The following is a 22327-nucleotide window of genomic DNA, read 5'->3' as shown; positions in this document are numbered from 1 at the left end:
GTTATGAGTATCGAAACCCCTCCCATCCAAACTTGTACCGTTGTTCATGCGAAAAACCGTTCCGACCCCGATAAGATAACAATTAATTGAGTTGCTTTGGAATTAAATTGTGTTAGGTGTGTTTCAGTGGGTTGATTGCCGATTTTCAAAGGTCGTTAGTTCTAATTCTAGTTCTAGTTGAGAGTTTTCAAAAGTGAGTAGTTCTAGTTCGAGTTCTAGTAGCGCATTTTGAAAATTCATTAGTTTGTACAAGTCTGTGCAATGCACTGTTCCTCTACCTTTCTTAAAACAAAATCTGTGAACCGGTGAAGAAGAATTGGAACTTTAATTTATGAGATATTTTCCGTTGCATTTTTGATATTACGCCTTCTATGCATCGTTCTGTTGTTGTTTCTGCAAAGGAAAGTCATGTTAAATCCGCCAACTTGGGTTTCTTATGAAAGATATCCTAATTACATATGCAGATCCAATTATAAAGTCAAAATGTCACTAAATTGTACTGCTTGAATTGCACAAATTTTTTTTTGCATTGTGATATTGGATGAGCCGAAAGTAGTAGCCATTAGCTCTATTCTATGTCAAAAAGCATTCTAAATTTCTAAAGCAATGTTTTACTTCTCTCATTACCCCTTAGATGAGATGTCTCCAGCTCAGAACTGGTTGGCGGTCCACTTTTCAAATTTCAGAGAGGTCGCAGGTCGCAAGAATGCAATATCGAGACAAAATAAGCCACACTTTCAACCACCTGCTCTTTACATCGCCTAGGCACTAGGCCACTATGTGTCTGATTCCAAAGACTACGCCAAGTCGTTCTGACTCCTTCCTCTCTTTTCATTGTATCGCAATTTTTGTGGTGTATTGAACTGATAAAAATTGCTAATAAACCGAATCGATCCACGTTTTTTTTAACGTTACTGTGCTCTCTAACATGGGCGACGGAGATACTTCCAACCAAAGAAGTAATATTTTATTAAATAAATACAAATTCAACAACAACACATCATGACCATCACTTTCATATTATTTTGAACTATGAGCTTCGCACGACAGCGCTTTTCAGCGACTAATGAATCGATGCTGGGGCTACAAGACACAGTACTAGCTGCAGTATGCCGATCTTCCCAATCTCTCACGATATCGATTACCATCACAGAATACAGATTTGAATTGAATTGTGATATCGTGAACTTGATTTTTTGCAGCCCAGATCCTGGCAGAGCACGGTCGACGCCAAGTTGCAAAGCTTCTTTGGTAACTTCGACTCCCACGTGGTGCAGTTTCATCCCAATACTACTATTGATAAAACCGATATTGACGACAGCGAATTGAGGGTTAAATGGCAGGACAATACATGCTTGGTGTGCGGTGTGAAGGAAAGAGTATCGGAAAAAGTAGCTGAATTCGAAAAAATCAAGGTATGTAATAACGACATAATTTTAATCAGAGGTGATTATTGACAGATTACTTCTTTTTTTGGGGACTACTCAGTTAGGTTATGCCTATTTCCACTTCTTCTGAACAATTTTTTGGTAAATCTGCTTGCTTTTTAAAGAGTTCAAGGTCATTTTAATAGATCTCGGGAGTTTCTGATTTCAAAGACTACTCCAAGCCGTTTCGATACCTTCCTATCTTTCCATTGTATCACATTTTGTATTTTTATTCATAACACACAGACCTAACCATCTGACACGAGGACATAATGGTAGGGTTACCCCATTTCGGTGTCGGGACACTTTTTGAAAATTTTCAGATATACAATACTGGAGTAAAATCCGGAAAAAATGGTAAATTTACCACGAAATTGTGGTTGGTTGACTAAAAATAAAACTAAAAAAGGTTAACTTTCCGGCTCAACTCCCGAAATACAGTTTTTCAAAAACTGTAAAAAGGAGGACGTATGGTAACCCTACATAACGGCCGTACAGTTGATTAGTTGACCTTCTTTGGTGGAAAAATTTCTCTCATTTTTGAAGAAAATCTTCTGGCTGCCTGTCTTCATTTATATCGTGTTTGAAAGTGAAATCCTCCACTGAACTATTAACCAACAACAATACTCGCTCATAATTCTTCTTTGTGTAGTCCAGAAAGTTTGTGATGTGTCTCAATTTCAATCGTTGCTCGCATTGTTGTTCTAGAGCCGAAAGCAGTCTGTGGCTGTGGAATTAGCTTGCGATAAGTATCTTCTTTCGTTCCTGAGGAAAAATCTCAATAACGAAGATGAAAGGTTTACTGACAGCGGACATGTAACACTACACAGCGAGCACATTGGTTTTCAGTCTGAGATCCTTGAGGTATGCTCACAGTTACTCCATTCAGGTGATTGAATCGTTAGTGCCATTGAATAAGATTCCAGATTTGGATTACTTCTGCCTCCAAGTCTATTTCCAAGTCTACTTATATATAGGGCTGGGCGAAATTGAGTAACTGAGCACCTGATTACGAATAGAGTAATAAGATTCGAGTGGAATATTCAAACAGTATGAATGGTGTCGAAAGTTGAAATGTGTACCTTTGATGCTACAACAAATAAAATGATGCCAATTTCATACCACATAAATATAATTTGAATATTTTTCACCATACCGATTTCATTATACTTTGTGACAATGCTGTGGGTTAATCAAGACTTCACAGATATGTAATTTCCACCAACTTGTGTAGCTTTTGTACTACATTATGCTGTGATACGACAAATCGCGGTTTGCAGCCTTCCCAATGGAAAATAGTATCCAAACTACAATTCCATTTGATAATTTGACTCATAGTGGTAAGTATACTTTCAATACTCAAAGAAATCTCTCTCATCACTCGACTCGAATCTTTGTGTCCAGCACTAATGAATATGTGATCACCGTTGTCAGGTGGATTCGGTGGAAGACTGGAAAACCGATTGCGAGAAGGCTCTTGACGAAATCCTGCAGAAATTGAATTGTACCAAGGTCAACGTGCCGCTGATCTACCACGGGGATATGCGCAAGCAGATCCGGCAGAGTGATGAGGTATCTGTGGAATGGTGCCAGGAGGACAGTTGTCTGGTCGTGTACGGTTGTGAGGATTTCGCTCATAATGAAGTCCAGCGGCTACGAGCTGTGCTCTACGATTTGGAGGTGAGTAGTATGTTGTATTTTTCTCCATCGTTTTTATCTTGTATGTTATCATTTTTTATGCTACAATTCTTTCGGAAACAGTACCTACCTTGAAATATGTGACTTTGTTATTTATGGGAAATAAGGCAATATTTCAAACTGGAAATGAAGGAACTTTGAAATTGCAAATGCTATTAACTTGGGCGCTAAGATGGTCCTGCAACAGTGCCTACCTTGAGATATGTGACTTTGTTATTTATGCGAAATACGACAATATTTCAAACTGAAATGAAGGAATCTTGATATCAATGATCTTAAAAATGCAGAAGTTATCAATTTTGACGCTGAAATTCTTTCGAAAACAGTTGCCTACCTTGAGATATGCGACCTTGTTATTTATGCGGAATACCACAATGTTTCAAACTGGAAGTGAAGGAAATTTAAAATGAATGGATTTGAAAACGCAATTGCTATCAATTTTGACGCTGAAATTGTTCAGAAAACGGTACCTCCCTTATGATATGTGACGTTGTTATTTATGCAAAATGCGACAATATTTTAAACTCGAAGTGAAGGAATCTGGTGATGAATGATCTTGAAAATCAAAACTCTATCAATTTTGACGCTGAAATTGTTCCGAAAACAGTACCTACCTTGAGATGTGTGACTTTGCTATTTATGTGAAATATGACAATATTTTAAACTGAAAGTAACGGAATGCCGTGTTGAAGTTTAGGGGGTTTAGTGCCTAGCATAGAAGAAATCCATAATTAGGGAGGGGCTGGTTAATTTTGTTTATATCCATATTTCATATGATCATTAGGTCTCATTATAATCCTCATTCTTTTTAGTACAAAATAAAGACACCTACTTGAATAGATCCACAGTTGACGATTTCCTATGTAACGTTTCTGACGTTCCTTTCATCTTCGTAACAGCACAAAAAGAAAAACGTGACGATGCGTTATCAGTGCAAAGATCCGGAAATTGCGGCTTTTGTCACAGAAAATATCGAACAGATGGAAAATCTTGTGGAGCATATGAGGCCGCTTGGCTCCCCTGCTTTGGACAAAGACACCAGAGACAGTTTCACGATTCTCGGGGATATATTTGAGGTTGTGTTTCGCTATGTTTTCTGTAATAATTTTAAAACTAAACAAAAATAGTGAAAGTAGTCAAAATTGTAATACCATACATTTCTACTCGATTCCAAGTAAAATTAGCGATCTCGAAGACATGTCAAACTACTTCAAATGAAAGTACTCAGTACGTACTTTGAAAAAGTAGATACCTTTAGCAGCTAATCTGAGTGGACGAGCTTAGAAATTTCATCATGCCCTTTTCGGACTAACGCTAACTGATTGACAAATAGGTGCGATGGTTGAAAATATATTCCGTCACTGAGATACAGGGGCTATTTAGCGACTCTTACTAGCAATTTCATTCGTAAAAGTACTACAAACTCATCGCAAAACATCTTCATACTTTTTCAAAATTCTAATTGTAAAAAGTATGTTGTCTTGCCAAAAAAACTCAAGTTCAGCGGTGTCAGACTCATTTTGTAACTATTATATTGTCTATGTAATTTGCATATAAAGGTTTTGCATTGACGTTTTCTTCGTCTCTGCCATTTGATCCCTTTATTCAGAAAACTCTAAACTGAGTGATCACTTTTATGCTTTCTCGGAATCTGGTATCGATGTCACCGAATTATTACTAACAAGCAGGGGCGTAGACAGGGGGGTAATCGGTGTCCAATATCCCCCCCGTTCCCAAGCGCAACTCTCCCTCCTCTTGAATCCAAAATCTAGCTCTCTGTTATTATCTTATTATAATTACTCAATGCTCATCCGTGATTAGATGCCCAATGAGCAATTACACAGAAAAATAAATTCGACGATACCCCTTTTTCTTCTATTTCTCTCTCGTCTGTGACAACGGGAGTGATTAGTGTGTCATTTTGCATTGCCTCCGAAGATCTCGCTATTGCCCGTTCAAATAAGCACGCGACCTAGGCTCGTATCTTCAGAGATATCAGGTCTCTACAGTATCAAAACGGATTGTACTAATCAAATCTGTGACGTGTAATCTATCATGTATTGATTCAATTTGCGATGATTTAGTTCGGTTGTTGTGTAGTTTTCAGGATTTCCAGTCTTTTCGTGTCACAGGCGTCTGGCGCATCTGCTGATTGTCCTGTTTTAATGCGCTAGGCCAGTAGTAAAAACATCGGAGGCTAATAAAATCAGGCCACTCCGTGACTGGCAGCGAGTGATAGTGCTATCAATGTTCGATGTAATGTGTAATGACGAGAAGTTATAGTCTTGTCCTGGACAATTCGCATTTGTCACTTTTGCACTGCAAACGCATTTAGGAATGCATTTTGATTGCGAGCCTGAGCCTGCGCCGGGCCACTGTTATTCATGTGATACAATCGCACAAGTTTGAGCGTTAATTGGTCTTTACGATCTCCACACATCAAAAATACTACACCATCTTGGCAGACAGTAGATATCATATTGATTTAAAGCAAAATTAATTCAGATCATGTGCAAAAGCAGGATGGCCTGAAAATTGATACAAACGGCAACAGACTATTAATTCATTTGTGTATCTTCACTGTTCAAGTGTTCGTGTTTGAGCGCAAAATGGAGAGATCTCCCGCTGTACTGTAATATGATCTGCGCGCTCTCTCGTGATAACAACCTCGCAACCCCTCCCCCCGTCAGTTTAAGAACCACTCTTTGAAATCGAATTTTAATATGGGTTCTATGTTCATTACTCGTCGGCTGGTTTTAATATGAATTGTGACTTGACTCGTCACTTGACCTGACTTGACTTGAGTCACCACCAACAATCGATTGACTTGACTCGAGTCAAAATTTGCAACTGTTATATTAAACTTGCTTTATATACCATGTTTGATTTGATACTGAATAAAGTGCATATTGTGCTTATTGCAGCAGGTCGATTCTGATACAAAATGTGTATTGTTCATTTTATCATAAGATTACGGATTATCATTACCTTCAGACCGAGTCCACCGCGAAGTGGGAGGAGAAATGCAGAGTTAAAATCGAGCACTTTTTTCTCCGCTACAAATTCTCAAAAATCGATGTTGGTCACTCAATGAGAGGCTTCTGCATGACGCTGGCCAAGTCTGGCAGCAATGTTGCAGTGCGTTGGATCGACGAGGAGAATAGTCTGCTTATCATTGGCATCAACTCTCTCGTAGATGCTATGGAGAAGTCGCTAAGGGAGACTATTAAAGAGGTGTGCTTTCTCTTGGCTATCCAAATTTGTTGGCCATGCTGATAAAATCGATAATTAGCAGCTATACCGAGAACTCCGCTATATTCAGCCTATATTCAAAAGACACGACATCTGGATTAAGCCGTGTTTCCAAAACTTCAGAGCATTTAGTTAGGTATGCACCTTTACAGCCATCGCCGTACTTGCATAATGCATATGCAATAAACTAGAAAGGCTACATCTGTAAGATGTAAGAAATATATCAATAATCCCTGTCTAGCAGTTGCAGATTATAGTTCTTAGTCGCTGCCACCGTGTTGTGACGTCATGAAAATCTTGGATTGTTTGGATCCTAATCCGATATTGTTTGATAAAATGGAATCCTGATCTGATATGGACCCTGCTTACATTAGTAATGTTCAAATAGAAATGTTTTGTTTTCGAATTTCACTCAAACTGTTAGCACCGATTCCCGCCACAGTTTCACGGCGACCCAGTCAAGAAAACTAGTGAAATTCAGACTAGTAAAATGTTGCGACCCAAACATACCGATACCTTTACTGATCAAATTCTTACGATATTTATATGCCTGAAAACAAGCGACCTAAAAAATAATCGGGCGAATCAAATTTGGGGTTGTGACCCGTGCATTTGTAACCACTGGCCTGAACGAACTGTACACACCAAATTTGTCACAACGTCTTATCAAGCATCACATTCCTTTCTTGTGATGAAAACGCATTGAAAAAGCATCAGGCTTCAGACTTGACTGAAACGCGTATCTGGTTGTATAGTCGTGGATAAAGTGACGAAATTTGCCACTGTGCTTTCTATTACGTCCAAAAATTGGCGAGATTCCAATTTGAAATTACTTGATTCTACTGGTCGTGATTGAGTGAAATTTGGCGTGCACCGTTTTTTTAACGAACAATATAATGAATCGCCCTTGTAGATATTCTTCTGATTCTACATCGGTGATACCTTGCAGTTTGCTTCGAAATATTGGTGCAATGCCGAAACCAGTCGATTTCATACGAAACACCAAAATAAAGAGGCAAAAAGTCAACTTTCCTGCATTAAAAATTTAGAATCTTGTCCTGATCGTGAATCTGACAGTCGGGCATAAATACGATCCATTCCTGTTTCAAAAATACTTGCTAAATCTCTTTCTGATTAAAGTCCGACATTCTGATTCTGTACATCTTTACTAGTTCCACGCTTATCTGTTTACAGGAAAGCGCCGTGAGCTTGGCGCACGAATCCCTTTCAGTTGATGACAGTAAGGAAATAACGCTGGTCGTCCAAGCTGCCAATTCTGCCTTCAAATGGTTGGAACTGAGCAAGCAAAGAAGAATTCTGCGAGACGTTAAATATCGGAATAGCGATGCTGGGATCGAGATAACGGGAAAAGAGGGGAAGGTCCAAAAAGGTAAATTCACTTGACATGTTTCACCAATATGGGGAGCAGAATTGGTCGAAGATCTCTGCTAAAAGCAACGTCTTAAATTTCTACTCGATTAAAAATTGAATTCATGATTTCCACGACCTAAATTTCTTCGAATTAAGGTGGATAATGCCCTGAAAAGTACTCAAGTAAATTGCTCAGGGTTACCATACGTATTCCGTGGGGGAATTTTCCCTCCTTTTACAAGAAATCGTAAACGTCCTCCGAGGACGCTCAAATGGTATCCTTTTTGGCAATTCGTCCTCCCCATAGCTTTGACAGGCAGGCGATTGTACAGGCAGAACTTGAAAGCATCATAACTGACGCGAAATCTGGATGTATCGGTGGGAATGAAAGCAAATTTGACTAAAAAATCAACCATAACGGGTCTTCCAGGTGTCGAGTTGGAAAATCACCTTTTTTTAAGCAACACAGCAGTATTTCTCATGAAAATTTTTAAAGTTAGTGTTTTCTCGTCCGAGACTATAAGTTTTGTGATTTCTAAAAGTGTCCTCTTTTCCAGATCTCTTCAAAATATGGCATCTTAAAGTAGACTTGGTCTGGGATCTGTGCTTTCAGCCGTTGATCGTAGGCGGCTTCGTTTAAAACTCTAGGGTACATTTTTGCCAATTGGTATAACACTCACTCTCACTCATAAAAATGATAAAACGTATCCCGAAACTATGTTCTACTTTGGAAAATACGCATTATATAAAGTAGATAGTTTTCTTTCGAAAAACTGTTCACTAGAAGTGGAAGTAGCCTAAAACCATAACCACCTGAGTAAGTAATTCAAGTAGGCAAAATATCCAAAAAAGTAGTCGGTCAGTAAAAAAAATCAATTATCCTAGCTACAAAAGACGGAATTTTGCAATGATGAGAAACTACTCCTGAACTTAACGTTTATTCAAGCCCCAAAGTGAGCCGTTTTATTTTGCAGTGAAAACTCTCATCGATTCTATATCTGTAAAAGAATGGTCAATCGAGAAGTATGGGGTCTATAAGCTTTTGAAGGAGGCTACGACGAGGTGTCTTATCGAAGAGGTTGAAATAAATTGCAATTGCGGCGTGCAAATCGATCGATTGCAAGATACGGAATTCGGTGATGAGATATTTATTCAGCTTCCCAAGGTGTGTATCGACACCGATTCGTGTCAGATATATGGCATGTGACTTTCGTACTGGATATACCATGTTTCTTACATGACTTTCACACTAGACATACCACGTTGCATATGTGACTTTGGTGCTAAATATACCACACTGCATATGTGACTTTCATTCTCGATACACCGTGTTTCAATATTACCCTCTTACTGGATATACCACGTCGCATATGTGACTTTCATACTAGATATGCCGTATTTCAATATTACTCTAGTACCGGAAATGCCACGTTGCATATGTGACTTACATACTGTATATACCACGTCGCATATGCCACATATGACTTACGTACAAGAATGTATTAAAGAAATACTATTGATAGCGAAATGGTGCACCGTCTGGCTCCTTGGTCGGTAGATCGTGGGCTCGATCCATGGCCGGGGCAGACCTAAGACCTGATTTGTAGCACTAGTATCCATGACTTACCTGCGACAAAAGTACACAACTTCCTATAGTCCTATGGTAACGCTAATACTAGAATATAATCATAAAAGTGTAAAATGATAATATTTGGTATGCACGATCGGAGTCTGAAATGAAAATTAGTGTTAATTTTAGTAACAATGCCAATTATAGTCATTTGAGTCACTAATATTATTCAAGTTGAGCTCAAGTTTATACAGGTATCCATGTGACACACTCAATTGATTCAAATATAGCGTGTCAATGTGTTACTCTGGACAACTTTTTTTCTGTTACTCAGCTATCACCCATAATAATTGTGGGGATCTCCTAATTGTGTTGACACGACTCACTTGAGTTTATATCCAGCTAAACGCTATTAGGAGCCATATGTTTTGCAATTTGTGAACGCTACAAGTTGCGGCGTGTCTTATTCAGAAATCCATCGGAAGCATCACATACGAAATCAAGGATGGTGATATCACAAAAGAAGATGTGGATGTGATCGTGAATACCACCAACAAAAGTTTTTCGTTTGATGGTGGGTGTCTTTGGCCTTGCAATTTCCTTTCCCAGATGCATTGAATGTGGTGTGTTCAATCGAGTCGTTACAATTGCGACTTTTCTAGCACCCTCACTTGACAGTGTGGTGAACAATATGCTTTCATTAGAAGAGGTGGTCAAAGTAATCATGTTACTACTCAAGTCGAAATAGAAGGCTTGAATTTCTACTCAATTATAAGTTTTAGTAGCGATTTCAAAGACGTTAAACTACTTCAGTTGAGGCACAAAAGGAAGTATGTAGAGCACTCCAGTATGTATTTTCAAGATGTTGATTTGTTTGTAGGTTTGCATGCTTTTAGCAGTTAATCGGAGTCGAACACTTTCAAAATTGAGAGATGGATCTTCGCGACTAACGTAAAATCTCTAACAAAGCTACAAAGAGGTGTGATGTTTGAATTTGGATACCGTGAAACAGGGGCTATTTCACACATCTCCTATGACAGTTCCACTCGTAAAAATGAGACAAACTCATCCTCAAACTCCTTTTGAAAATCTAAATTGTAATTAGTAAGTAGTAAAACTGTAGAAGTGAAAGTATTATAAAATGTAACCATTAGTAGAAGTATGCAACACCTAATAGTGTACTCTAAAAAGGTAGAAGTCAGTTTGTAACCAAGTCCCAAGGTTCCGACTCACAAGTCAACCATATGTTATATGTTTGACTCGAGTCAAATTGAGTCATTTTTAACTCAGCACCAAAAGCCAAGTCCATGTCAGTGAGCAAAGGATGAAGTCTGAGTCATAGTGTGGAGACTCGAGTCAAAACCACAGTGTTCACAGTTCATTATCGAGTTCAAATCAGATTAAACTCACTTTTTGGAAACTCTTGTGTGATATCGAATGCCTCACATTCATAATTACTGACTTTTTCCACTCTTAACATGTTATCAAGTATCAGTTTTCACTCTATTAACGAATGCAGTCATCTAATACATGAACATTGAACAATTATCGCAAAAATGGCGAACAAAACCATTGAGTAAAAATCACCAATCAAATGATACTCATCAACAACAACAAGTATCAGTACTGATAAACGAGTTTGAATCAAGACGTATGACTCGAGCGAGATAGTGTAATGGTAATGCGTCCGGCTTCTCGAGCGGTAGGTCGTGGGTTCGATCCCCGGCCGGGTCATACCAAAGACTCGAAAATTGGTATCCGCAGCTACCCTGCTAGGCGCTCAGCAATCACGGATAGCATGGAGGAGAAAAAAAAACGGGGGCGCAGACTAGATGACCTCATGGGGCCGTATCGCAACTCCGTTGTCAAAGCATCTCGATGGTGCAGGCGAAAAAGAAAATCATATCTCTCTCTCTCGAGTACAAGCCGAGTCAGTAGATATTCTGACTCGAGTCATTTTCCATGTTTAATAAAATGACTTGAGTCAAGTCGAGTCAAAGAAAAATTTCGACTCGAGTCATTGTAACCCTGTTAGAAGTACTTCGTTACTGGCATCCTCTGGAGTTTTCCATACAATATAATAGACTTTTTCGACAGGTCCCTTGTCTCGTGCCGTATTCCGTGAAGCCGGTGAAGATCTTCGAAACAGTATGATCACCGTAGACGCCGATATCCGGTACAGCGACGCAGGCAACTTGAAATGTCGAAAGATCATTCACGTGGCGATACCGAAAACGAACGAATCCATGGAGGACCTATTGGTGAAGATATTGAGACACGCTGACGGAATGAAAATGAAAAGCATCGCTTTGCCCGCTCTTGGAGGAGGTTGGGACCAAATTTCCAACATTTCTAAATTGGATTTGAATTAGAATTATAGCTGTATAATTTTTTCCAAAATACACTGGAATTAGAGTTATAGATAAACACTTTTTTTCCAAATTACATAAGAATTAGAATTATAGCTACACAGGTATTTCCAAATTAGATTAAATCACTGAAATCATTTCACTTCAAATCACAGAGTTCATTCTTATAAGGATATCTGTACAGCAAACTTGACTCTTTTCTCACTATACAGTTCACCTGTAGCATTTTCAGAAAAACCAGAAATTGCGTCGGAACTAAATTTAGAACGTAGAAACATTTAACAAATTAGATTAGAACTAGATCGCTGACATTTCGCTCTAATTAGTCTAATTAGACAACTGCAATTATCTAGTTGTCCCAGTCTGGCTGGGAATAGTTGGGGGTCCTAATGGAACGGGTCCTTTGTTTGATTAGAGATAGAGTGAAAGAGAGCTATTTCGTCAAGCATGATGTAAGGGGCGGTTATAATGACCGCACAAGTTATGTAATGAGATAATTTTTAATTGCCAAACTGACATTGGATGGTATTGACGGGGAGATGCGGTATGATTGAAGTTTTGAATGCTGGGGGGGGGGGAGTATTTACGGCAGGGTTGTAATGACTGGAATCATGGCTCGAGTCGAGTCTTAATTTTTCGTTGCCTCGACTTGACTTGAGTCATTTTCTTAAAAGTGGAAATTGACTCGACTTGAGTCAATCTCGACTGGTACTCAAGTCATTGCGCTTGACTCATCCTAGTCATATGACTCGACATATTCTATGTGACCTATACAAGTCTCATATATCAGAACCGATAATTGAAAAATAAGCCCAGAGACTGTCTGTTATCTGTTTGAATAAACATGAGTGAGAAAAATTAGTATATTATGACTCCGAGACATTTGATTTCACCCAAGAGTTGAAGTGAGTTGAACCTGACTTGAACTCGATACTGAACAGTTAACACTATGACTTGGACTCTGACTTGAGTTTGAACACTATGAGTCATACTTAATCGGTTGCTTTCTGACTCCGACTCGGACTCGGTGGTGAATCAAGAATGATTCGACTTGACTCAAAATTTTCAACTCCAAAAACCTTGATTCTGTGAATTGGTATTGCGCCAAATCTGATAGCAATTTCATGGGTTATCTAGTAAAATTTGATGATTTGCTCTAATGTACACTAAGGCTCTTCAGAAATGACTTTTTTTCTCAAATCGTACTGGCTACTTGATAAAATTGTTAGGTTATCTTATTTAAATCTACACACCAAATTTGGTTCAATTCCAACCACTAGCCGCATAGCTACAGGAGAAGAAAGTTTCTATTTATTATATAAAAATAAATAGCAAAAATTTGGTTCAATTCCAACCAGTTGAAGCGAAGTTATGGCCGTCGAAAAATGAATTAAATGAATAAAATAGTATTTACCGTGGCCAACTCTTTAATTATTTATTATAATGGTGCCCACCGTAAATACTATTTTATTCAAATCCAAATTTTTCGACGGCAATTACTCCGCTTCCACTGGTTAGAATTTAACCAAATTTGGTGAGCATCGTTTCTATACACAACCTTACACTTTCATGGGGTGAACAGAGAATTTTTAAATTTTTTGCTATTTACTTTTATATAATGAATAGAAACTTTCTTCTCCTGTAGCAGTGCGGCTACTGGTTCGAATTGAACCAAATTTGCTGTGTAGGCTTAAATTAGGTAACCTAACAATTTTATCAAGTAGCCGGTACGATTTGAGAAAAAAAGTCATTTTTGAAGAGCCCTAATGTGCACTGAATAAAAGAAACAGAAGTGAAATGACATATGTCGGTAGACAAAATAGGTGTGTCGTATCGTGGTCCGTTAATTGAGACTTTGCTTGTATTTTAACTCAAAAATGGGTCGTGACAGTCCTACAGCGTTCTGCACAACTCCAATAGGAAGGCCCTACCGTTTTTGGGATGGAATGTGGATGCTTGCCGTTTGGCAATGCAAAGGTGACTTATTTTCAACCCTCTTTCTCTTTAAAGGTAATGGCGGTTGGAATAATGAAGATGTCGCCGTAGCCATGAGAAAATCATTCGAAAAATTCGAAGCCGAGAGCTCGGACTTGAAAAAAATCGTTGTCGTGCTGTATGGGAGATCGGTCGTTGCACTTTATGAGAATATCCTGAAACAGGAGCTCGCTCCGGTGGAGGAAAAGCCGGGCATCATAGCGCTCATTCGTCGATTTTTCTCTTTCATGTAAGATCAGAGCTTCAGAGGTGGTCAGTAACGAAGCACTTTTGTTTTTTCCAAATACTCAAATTGGTTTTTCTTACTCACACTACTTAGTTTTGATTTTCTAAAGCAGAAAGTAGTTTTGCGACATGCTTGCGTCACTTTACGAGTGAAATCGTCATGACCGCTGGGCAAAATAGTCCCTGCGTCAAGATGACTGGATATAGTTTCGAAAATTGTGCCTATTCGGAGTGTTATCCAGTCAAATTGCGTTAATCGCAATTTCAGAAGTGGCCAGCTCCAATAAACTGCTAGAGATATGCGACACGCTGAGTATATCATCATCTTTAAAACTACATATTTTAGTACAAAGCTACATAGGTTAGTGGAAATAATATATCAGTGATGCTGTGAGAAACTTAACAGCTTTTGTCACAAAGTACGATGCAATAGGTCAGTGGTTCTCAACCTGGGGGACGTGAAACATCTGAAGGGGGGCGCGAAGAAGCCGTCAACTGAAAAATTTTGTTCGCGCTCCGCACGATTTACCTCCAATTCACGTGGGTTTCTATATATATTAACCGAATTTCATACTTTTTATTCTCTCATCAACAGTCATAACATTCCATGCCATCAAACAATCTGTTGGGGTTGCTAGCATCCCGGTTGAATTTTGTGATATGACAATAAGGGGGCGCGAAATTTTTCACTATCATAAAGGGGGGCGTGTCTGAAAAAAGGTTGAGAACCACTGCAATAGGTGGTCGAACAAATACCAAATTATCTTTATGTGGTCAAGAACTCGCATTATTTCCTATCTGGTAGCATAAAAGGCACATATTTAAATTTCCATGTTCTTAATGAGTGATAATGGAATAGCCAACTCGAAAGCTAATATTCGATTCTGAATCGAATCACTCCCAGCCCTTGTAATCGCAAAGCCTCAAAATATTTGGGTCTGTTTAAACTATTGGGTTTGGTGTCACTCTTGGTGGGTATGAAACTTGCATTTGTTCAGATCTCCGGAGCCAGTACCGGAACCGCCCCCAAAGGCCGCTCCTGCTTCGACCGCGCCATCCGAAGCTGCCGGGGCTGCGACAGGGCAACACGCCAAGGTCACCGTGTCTGCTGATAGCAAAGACAACCTTAACAAGGTGCTGTTCGTATTATGAAATAAAATCCCTAGTTTTTCATTAAATTCAGCTTCTTCATTGTCTTTTCCCGTGTAGAGGTAGCATAATTGTTTGGCTACATGCTATTCCTGCCATGACCGTACCCAGGGCTTCCTTCCGACTGGCACTGGGATGGATTTCGCAATTTCGCTTGTCAGTCAGACTTGTGCAAACTACTAAATTTTGTAAATGCTCAACTAGAGCTAGAACAACTCACTATTCAAAATCTGCAGCAAGATCTAGAACTATTCAAATTGTTAGTCATGAGGCTCAATACAGATTGTTTGCCAGAGGCATACTTGCAAAAACTACTCGATTTTCAAAATGCGCAACTAAAGCTATAACTAACGATCTTTAAAGATCCGCAACTAAATTGATTCTGATTTGCAAATGAGCTAAGAAATGTCAGAGATTGAATCGGCACTTTAAAACGATGGGGTTTCGAGTTTGAAATGTGAGGAGTTGCTACCCCCAAATACCTTGGCTATGCCACTTTTAGTAGTGATGAGTCTGAACTAGTATTGGGTGCAAGAAGGTGACACAACAGAACACTGGTATCACGATTCACGCCAAACGACAACACGCGTATTCTGGTGGTTCATCAAATAGATTTTTTTAATGCGCATCAATAACTAGAATTACTCACATTTCAAAATCAGCAGCTAGAGCTAAAACTACTCATAAAACCACTACCGGTAGTTAGTTGACCATCAACCATTAAATTGATCGTTAGTACAAGTTTGTAATCAGTGGCTGAGTTTGTGGCAACAGTCGCTATTTCTTTAAGTCATGATCAACACGCAGCAAACATTTTCACAAAGTGCAATGATATACGTGTGGTCGACAAAACACCAAATCATTCATAATATGATTCAGAACTGGCAATATTTTCTTTGAGAACTAATTAGAAGGTACATATTTCAACTTTCAACATCATCCATACTGTTACGAAGTTCTAAATAATTATACTCGGAAACTTGAAGTGAAGCCTAATTCTGAACTCGTAGTCGATATACCTGTAACGGCAGCCTGTAATCATTTATTTCAATTTTCTGCAGGCAGTTGAGGAACTGCAAACAATGGTGAAGCGATTCATCACGAACGTTGTTATTGATTCTGAAGCGGTTTTGAGAATCAGCGAATCGGATCTGTCGGAGATTCACAAAATGGCAAAGGAACACGACGTTCGTGTTATTGTCAACAAGAAAAAGTAAGTGACAAGTAGCGATGATTTGTGTCGAATAGTGGGAGAGGATTTTTCTCGTACGGAAATGATATGTCCATTGCCACTAAGATTTAATTTATTATCGAGAATTATGGTTTCGATACTATTGTCCACTGTGGAATGACAGAAACCTCTATCAAAGCATACAAAACATGAGCCAATGACATATCTGTGAAATCATAATCAACCCGCAACATTGTTACTATGAGCATTGAGCAATGTCTTAGGTGTGATCAAAATGTACCATATAATCATTAATGTGATTTAGAACTGGCAATATTTTCTTTTTGGTTGCATAAGAGGTTCCTAATTCTAACTTTCCTCACCATTCATATTGTCATACTCGACTCGAAGCCCAAGAGTTGATTCTGAGTCAAAACACAAGGGTGCTTGATTTTGCCAAACCCTAAAGATAGGCTGCCGAGACTCCACATTCACTTTCCAGTAAGTATTACAAAGTAATGGATGTAAAAGTAGAATAAGCCAATTCCATTCCATGTCAAGACTACCTCAACTGCAAGTAGAAAATTACTATTGGTTGCTGACAAGTGTCAGCCGAAAATAATCTGATTTATTTGAATATGAATATACTATTAAGGTATATATTGAAAATCCAAAGTGTAGAAAGCAATTGGTTATGTCAAAAATACTATTAAGTTGAAGCAGTCTAAAAGTATTACCACTTGAGTAAGTAGCACAAATATGTGGAACCTACTCTCGAGTACTCTCCGACAGTTGTAGTACATCCTTACTTGACCACCTTCGTGAATTTGTCAAGGCTCAATATTTCTATTGCATATCGGCCGGCGTGAAATATGCACCAGTCACATGCGTTGCTGGGGTTTGTAGCTCATAGAAATATAATATCAGATCTCTGTGTGATGAATTCTAAATGTAAGCTCATCTTGCTGTGATATTTTAGCGATGTGCACTCGGTCACAATTCAAGGAAATAAAGACGACGCCTCCAAGGTAGAAAAAAAAGTGCAGGAGATCGTGTCTGGGATATCTACTGGTAATTTGCTATTAATTACACACAGTTTACCGCATGGCTTGCATAACTTCAACTGTTTCCTGTCTCAACACTTCTTTATTTACCTAGTCACTGTTCTTCACTTGAGCAGCTTTTGAAGTTTATGCAAAAACACTTCACAAAAGGCTCAGTTTGTCGGTTAGTAAATTGATTTTCAAAACTGTCGCAACTGCAGCAAAAGAAAAGTTTCTCGAGTAGCTACAATTTCAAATCGGTGTGCCTTTGTTGCATCAAATGCTATGTCTGTGCTTGAGATTACTTTACCCCAGCTGTTAGATCGATTATGCCCACCAACACATGCCACTTCATTCTCGCTGCCTGTCTTTTTCATGTCGTCTTCATTCACTTTAGTGTACATCCCAGTAGTTGGATGTTGTAGTCCAGTGGTTCCCAAACTATGGGCCCTGGTCCAGTACTAGGCCACCTAGACATTTTCAATGGGCCACAGCGTCTTGGCCTTGATTTGTTGCAGGTAATCATGCCAGATCAGTAGTAGAATTGTGACGGTTGGGGCGTTCTGTCATGTGCAGTGGCGTGCGTAGGAGAGGCTGGGGTTCAAAACCTAAACGCCGACTTTCTGAAATGCCAATTCTATCTCCAATATTTATCAGCCCATTTCCAAATAGGCAATTGATATCAGGCTGCTGCGTTTCGAACAAATGGCACTTGTCAAAGTGAAGACTCGCATTTCTCAACTGGTATCTGAAAGGGAACGGCAAAAGCCACAATGATTTGCCATAAATATCCATTACTATGTTTTCGTTTTATGTGAAAATCATATTTTAATAGTTTGATCTTCCCTACTAACATGCACGAAGTCTGTTGATGCCTACCCTTCGTATTAGTATTACGTTGCTTTTTGCTCAGATCTGCCTAAAAATTGGATATCGACCGATGAAAAGATGATACCGGTGAAGCTCGACCGTCATTCTGCCGAGTATCGGGATATCGAGAATTTGTTTTACGCTGCGAATAAACGAACTGGCTGCTACTTTAGTGTGGAACAAGTAATTCCGTGATAATTTGCCATTCTCTTATTCGCCTTAACACAGCGCCCAATTACAGATTGACAGAATTCAGAACTTGTCGCTGTATCGGCAATATCAATCGAAAAAAGTGGAAATTTCTAAACGAAAAACCCCGCCCGCTCATGTTGAAATGAGGCTTTTTCATGGTACTGACAAAGAAACGGTGGAAGCCATTTGCAAGGAGGGTTTCAACCGAAGCTTCGCGGGACGAAATGGTGAGCGATGAAATGTCTAGTGTTGCACGTTGTTTTAAGGGGGTAAAATTGACCTGCCTACACTACTAGGGATACTTGAGAGAGTCAGTCGGATCTATTCCATGTCATTCTGTTCACTGCTCATTTTCGAGTCCAATCCTGTTCAACCCATATTTTTTATGATTCTGTTTGCGTAGTATTGAATGCCTCGCATTCGTAAAATAGTAATTTTCTTCACTTTACACAGTGTCTGGCCCTATTTTACAAACACCAATACTGATAGACGAAATATCAATAATGCGGTAGTTACTATTCTTCAACTGGTCGACTGGTCATGTGTAATGACTCGAGTACAAGTCGAGTTATTACACAAATTGCCTCAAGACGAGTCATTTTTGATATGTCAGAAATTGACTCGATTCAAGTCGAATCACCAATAAATCGCGACTCAAGTCATGACTCGAGCCATTGCAACCCTGGGCAACAGGGTTATAAAACGATACATTCCATCATGTATTAGCAATAGGAACATGCGTATTGTAATAGTATTGTTTCTAACCTTACCGTTTTGAGTAAAAATTGAAAAATTCACAGGATTGTCAATATATAGTGGTGGAACTTTCTCGGCCTGTGGCACACTTGCAAGAAAGTTGGTTTTAAAATTTTTTACGTGAAATGCGATGGGAAATACGATGCAAAGTACGAACAAATAATCGACATTGTTGACAAAAATATCCGCATTTCCTGAAGCCAGCTAGGTTTCGACTTTTACCGTACCTAAATGTTGTACATCGTGACTGTGTAATTTGTTGTGAATGACACTTATTTTTTGTCGTTTCAGCTACAATGTACGGTAAAGGCACCTATTTCTCGACGGAATCCTCCTACTCGACATCTTACGCCAGAAAAGATATCAGAGGGAAACAACGTATGTTTGTGGCGGATGTACTAACGGGAGATTACTGTAAAGGCGGTGGTTGGATGGTTGACGCACCGGATAACAGCTCTACCGGAGAACGTTTTGACAGCGTGGTCGATCATTGTGGCACCCCTACGATTTATGTAGTGTTTCGAGATTGGAGCGCTTATCCGACTTACGTGATCACGTATACATCTCGAGTCAATTTGTGACCGCCAATTGACCGTCGAAAGCAGACTTGGACAACTAGATAATATTAATTGTCTAATTTAGACTAATTGAAGCGAAGTGTCGGTGATCTAATTTGTGAAAGGTTTTCGTGCACTCGTTTTAACTCCCATTTTTGGATTTCCTGAAAATGCTGCAGTAGAACATAGTGTGAAACGAGCCAAGCTTGGTTTATAGACTTTTCCCATTCTCATGGTTATAAGAATATACTCTGATTGGACATGAACGGAGCTCGATTTTAATGTAGTTCTTTCTAATTCGTAATTTAAGTCAGTTTTTGCAAATTCAATAAATCTTATTCTAATCTGATTTGACAAAAACGTGTAGCTATATTTGGGGTTGCATTTAAAACAAACGGTGTTTTAAAACACTTTGTTTGAAACATGTGTCAAACAGTGTTCTAAACGAAGGCCTTTTAAAAAAATTGTGTTTTTTCAGCTGTAAAATTATTCCATCATTGTGTTAATACTTCCCGAAAAACATGTTGTATGAGCCTACGGACAATCACCAGATATCGACATGGGATGGTTGGAACCCTTTAAATAGTCGGTTCAACATTAATAGTACAGATACTTCGTCAAAGGAGCTAGATTTACCCTATATTTTCAATTGTCAATGTCAATGCACCATGACGTCACAATTGAAAATAAGTTACGTCATGGCTTAAAACAAAAAATAAAAAACATGTCTTAAATTAGGGCCGTGTTTTAAACAAGTTTGTTTTAAATTGATTTCTGTTTTAAATGCAACCCTAGCTATAATGCTACTTGTAAGTTGTAATTTAATTTGGAAATGCCGAAAATTTGTTCTGGTCAAGAGTACTCAAACTCAATTCAGGCCTTATAATTAGTGCTTCTATCTAAAGCATTTTGCTGCGTCACGTTAATCACTGCCGTCACTTGTACTAGAGGTACGAAAATTCGCTAGACTTATGATTACTGTGTGGTTGTTTCACTGGTACATTATTTTTCGTACACCTTCGTTTCGAAAGCAGATGTAGATTGCTGCTGTGATTTCCCGTGCGTCCAAATTGGTCCGACTTCAATTCAAGTTAGTAAGAAACTGTGTGTGGGTATTAGCTGCTGTGATTTTGTCTTGTGAATTTTAATTAACGTTATGCTCATGCCTCAACAATTTTCAATTTTTCTTGTCAACCCCATGAAATTGTTGCGTTGTCCACAAAAACAATGCGAAACAAAATTTGACGCGCATTTCCAACCCATAGAAGCGAAGTTATTTGAGATTTTCATTAATAATTCTGGGATTACCCACTGTGAATGTTCCCTCTAAGCTGTGCACGTGCGCAAATGTGCACTGTGCAGTGCTGACACGGTCTCTGCGCACAGAAAATCTAAGCTCTGCATAAAAAATTCGCTACGCACTGTTGTCCAAGGGACGGTGCAGAGTTAGTTGGTGAGTGCGCGCAGACTCGTGAAAAATTAGAGAGAACATTGCCCACCGTCCAGGTTATTTTTGCGAATCCAAAGTTTTCAACTGCAATAACTTCGCTTCTACCGGTAGAAAGTGAGCAAAAGTTGTTGAGCATCGTTCTTTTAGACAACTTAACAATTTTACACTTTTATGATAAAGTTGTCTGAATAACCGCGTGACACAGCTCTTTTCGTAGATCCCTCCTGTTTGTACTGTAATCATTTATGTGTTAGTCGCTAAGATATGTCTTGCGAAAGAAACCGCAGCCGATTAACTGCTAAAAGTATGAGAGCCCTCAAACGAATCTAATTTTGGAAACTATTTGAGCATCTTTCGTTTTCTACTTGTAATTGTTCGAAATTTACAGCGTTACTTCTAGCAACGCTGACTACATTCGTTGAACACCTCTGGTCACTAACGCCATATAAAACCACGCAGAGCTTCAATTTATGTTAATTTGAAACGTACTGTTGTTATGGTGATTATTCATGACGTTGATTAAAAGCCTGGTGTTGAAAGAAATGGGTTGTCTGGTTATTGTATGATTCAGACGGGTGTAAGTTAGGGTCACCATCTTTTGGAATCCGGAAAGGATGGCGCTTTTTAAAAATCATAGACGTTAGTTTACCGAAATTGAAAGCAGTTGATAATGAAATATTTCCTGGAAATCTTGTGATGACTAAAAAAAATGCCATCACTTTGATTGGCCTCGAATGACCCGCTCCAACGTCCGCATTACATATTTCGCGTCATTTATGCCGCTTTTCTGATAACACTGTCCATTAGCCTCGCTGTAAAAGCTGTAAAGCAGTGGTCGGGAACCTATGGCTCGCGAGCCATATATGGCTCTTTTGGGCATAAGATATGGCTCTTTGCGAATTTTTTATTTTTGTGCCCAATTTTTCAATATTGCAGCAACGAGTTGTTAAATCTTCAGCACGAGCAGTATAATTATTCTTGTGGCAGTATAAAATGTATTTGAGAGGTTATTATAGTGACGTATTCAAGGTTAAGAGTTCGGACCCCCTTTTCAAAATCCTCAAATTGAAGTTGCTGTCGCGTCGGCGACCAATATCACTCGCAATAAATTCGATGTACCCGGTACGAAATCTTGAATTGCACGATGCGTTCATTGATCAAAGAGACGAGGAGACATGGCGGCGCCTGTATCACAATGCAGTTTTCAAATATGCATTGTCTTTCTGATCTGC

General features: G+C 39.0%; 1 protein-coding gene across 3 annotated transcripts in view; it reads left to right on the top strand.

The window, feature by feature from the left end:
* Positions 1-21638, top strand: part of LOC145443799 (uncharacterized) — a 47227-nt gene extending 25589 nt beyond the window's left edge. For all 3 annotated transcript variants that reach the window (XM_080321763.1, XM_080321760.1, XM_080321759.1), the window contains 16 exons: positions 1203-1415; positions 2136-2291; positions 2862-3107; positions 4025-4201; positions 6120-6359; positions 7572-7767; positions 8723-8913; positions 9790-9892; positions 11416-11646; positions 13698-13911; positions 14906-15041; positions 16118-16269; positions 17207-17298; positions 18184-18323; positions 18382-18559; positions 19380-21638. In XM_080321763.1, the coding sequence (XP_080177889.1) occupies positions 1203-1415; positions 2136-2291; positions 2862-3107; positions 4025-4201; positions 6120-6359; positions 7572-7767; positions 8723-8913; positions 9790-9892; positions 11416-11646; positions 13698-13911; positions 14906-15041; positions 16118-16269; positions 17207-17298; positions 18184-18323; positions 18382-18559; positions 19380-19669 (2955 nt within the window). In that variant the 3' untranslated portion in view covers positions 19670-21638. The remainder of the gene's footprint in view (positions 1-1202; positions 1416-2135; positions 2292-2861; positions 3108-4024; positions 4202-6119; positions 6360-7571; positions 7768-8722; positions 8914-9789; positions 9893-11415; positions 11647-13697; positions 13912-14905; positions 15042-16117; positions 16270-17206; positions 17299-18183; positions 18324-18381; positions 18560-19379) is intronic.
* Positions 21639-22327: the final 689 nt, after the last annotated feature.

The sequence above is a fragment of the Botryllus schlosseri genome, chromosome 7 (assembly GCF_051294905.1).
Source record: "Botryllus schlosseri isolate E-star chromosome 7, Bs_hap1, whole genome shotgun sequence".
Classification (NCBI taxonomy): domain Eukaryota; kingdom Metazoa; phylum Chordata; class Ascidiacea; order Stolidobranchia; family Styelidae; genus Botryllus; species Botryllus schlosseri.
The sequence above is the reverse complement of the archived record's forward strand: the minus strand, read 5'-3'. Positions and strand labels throughout refer to the sequence as shown.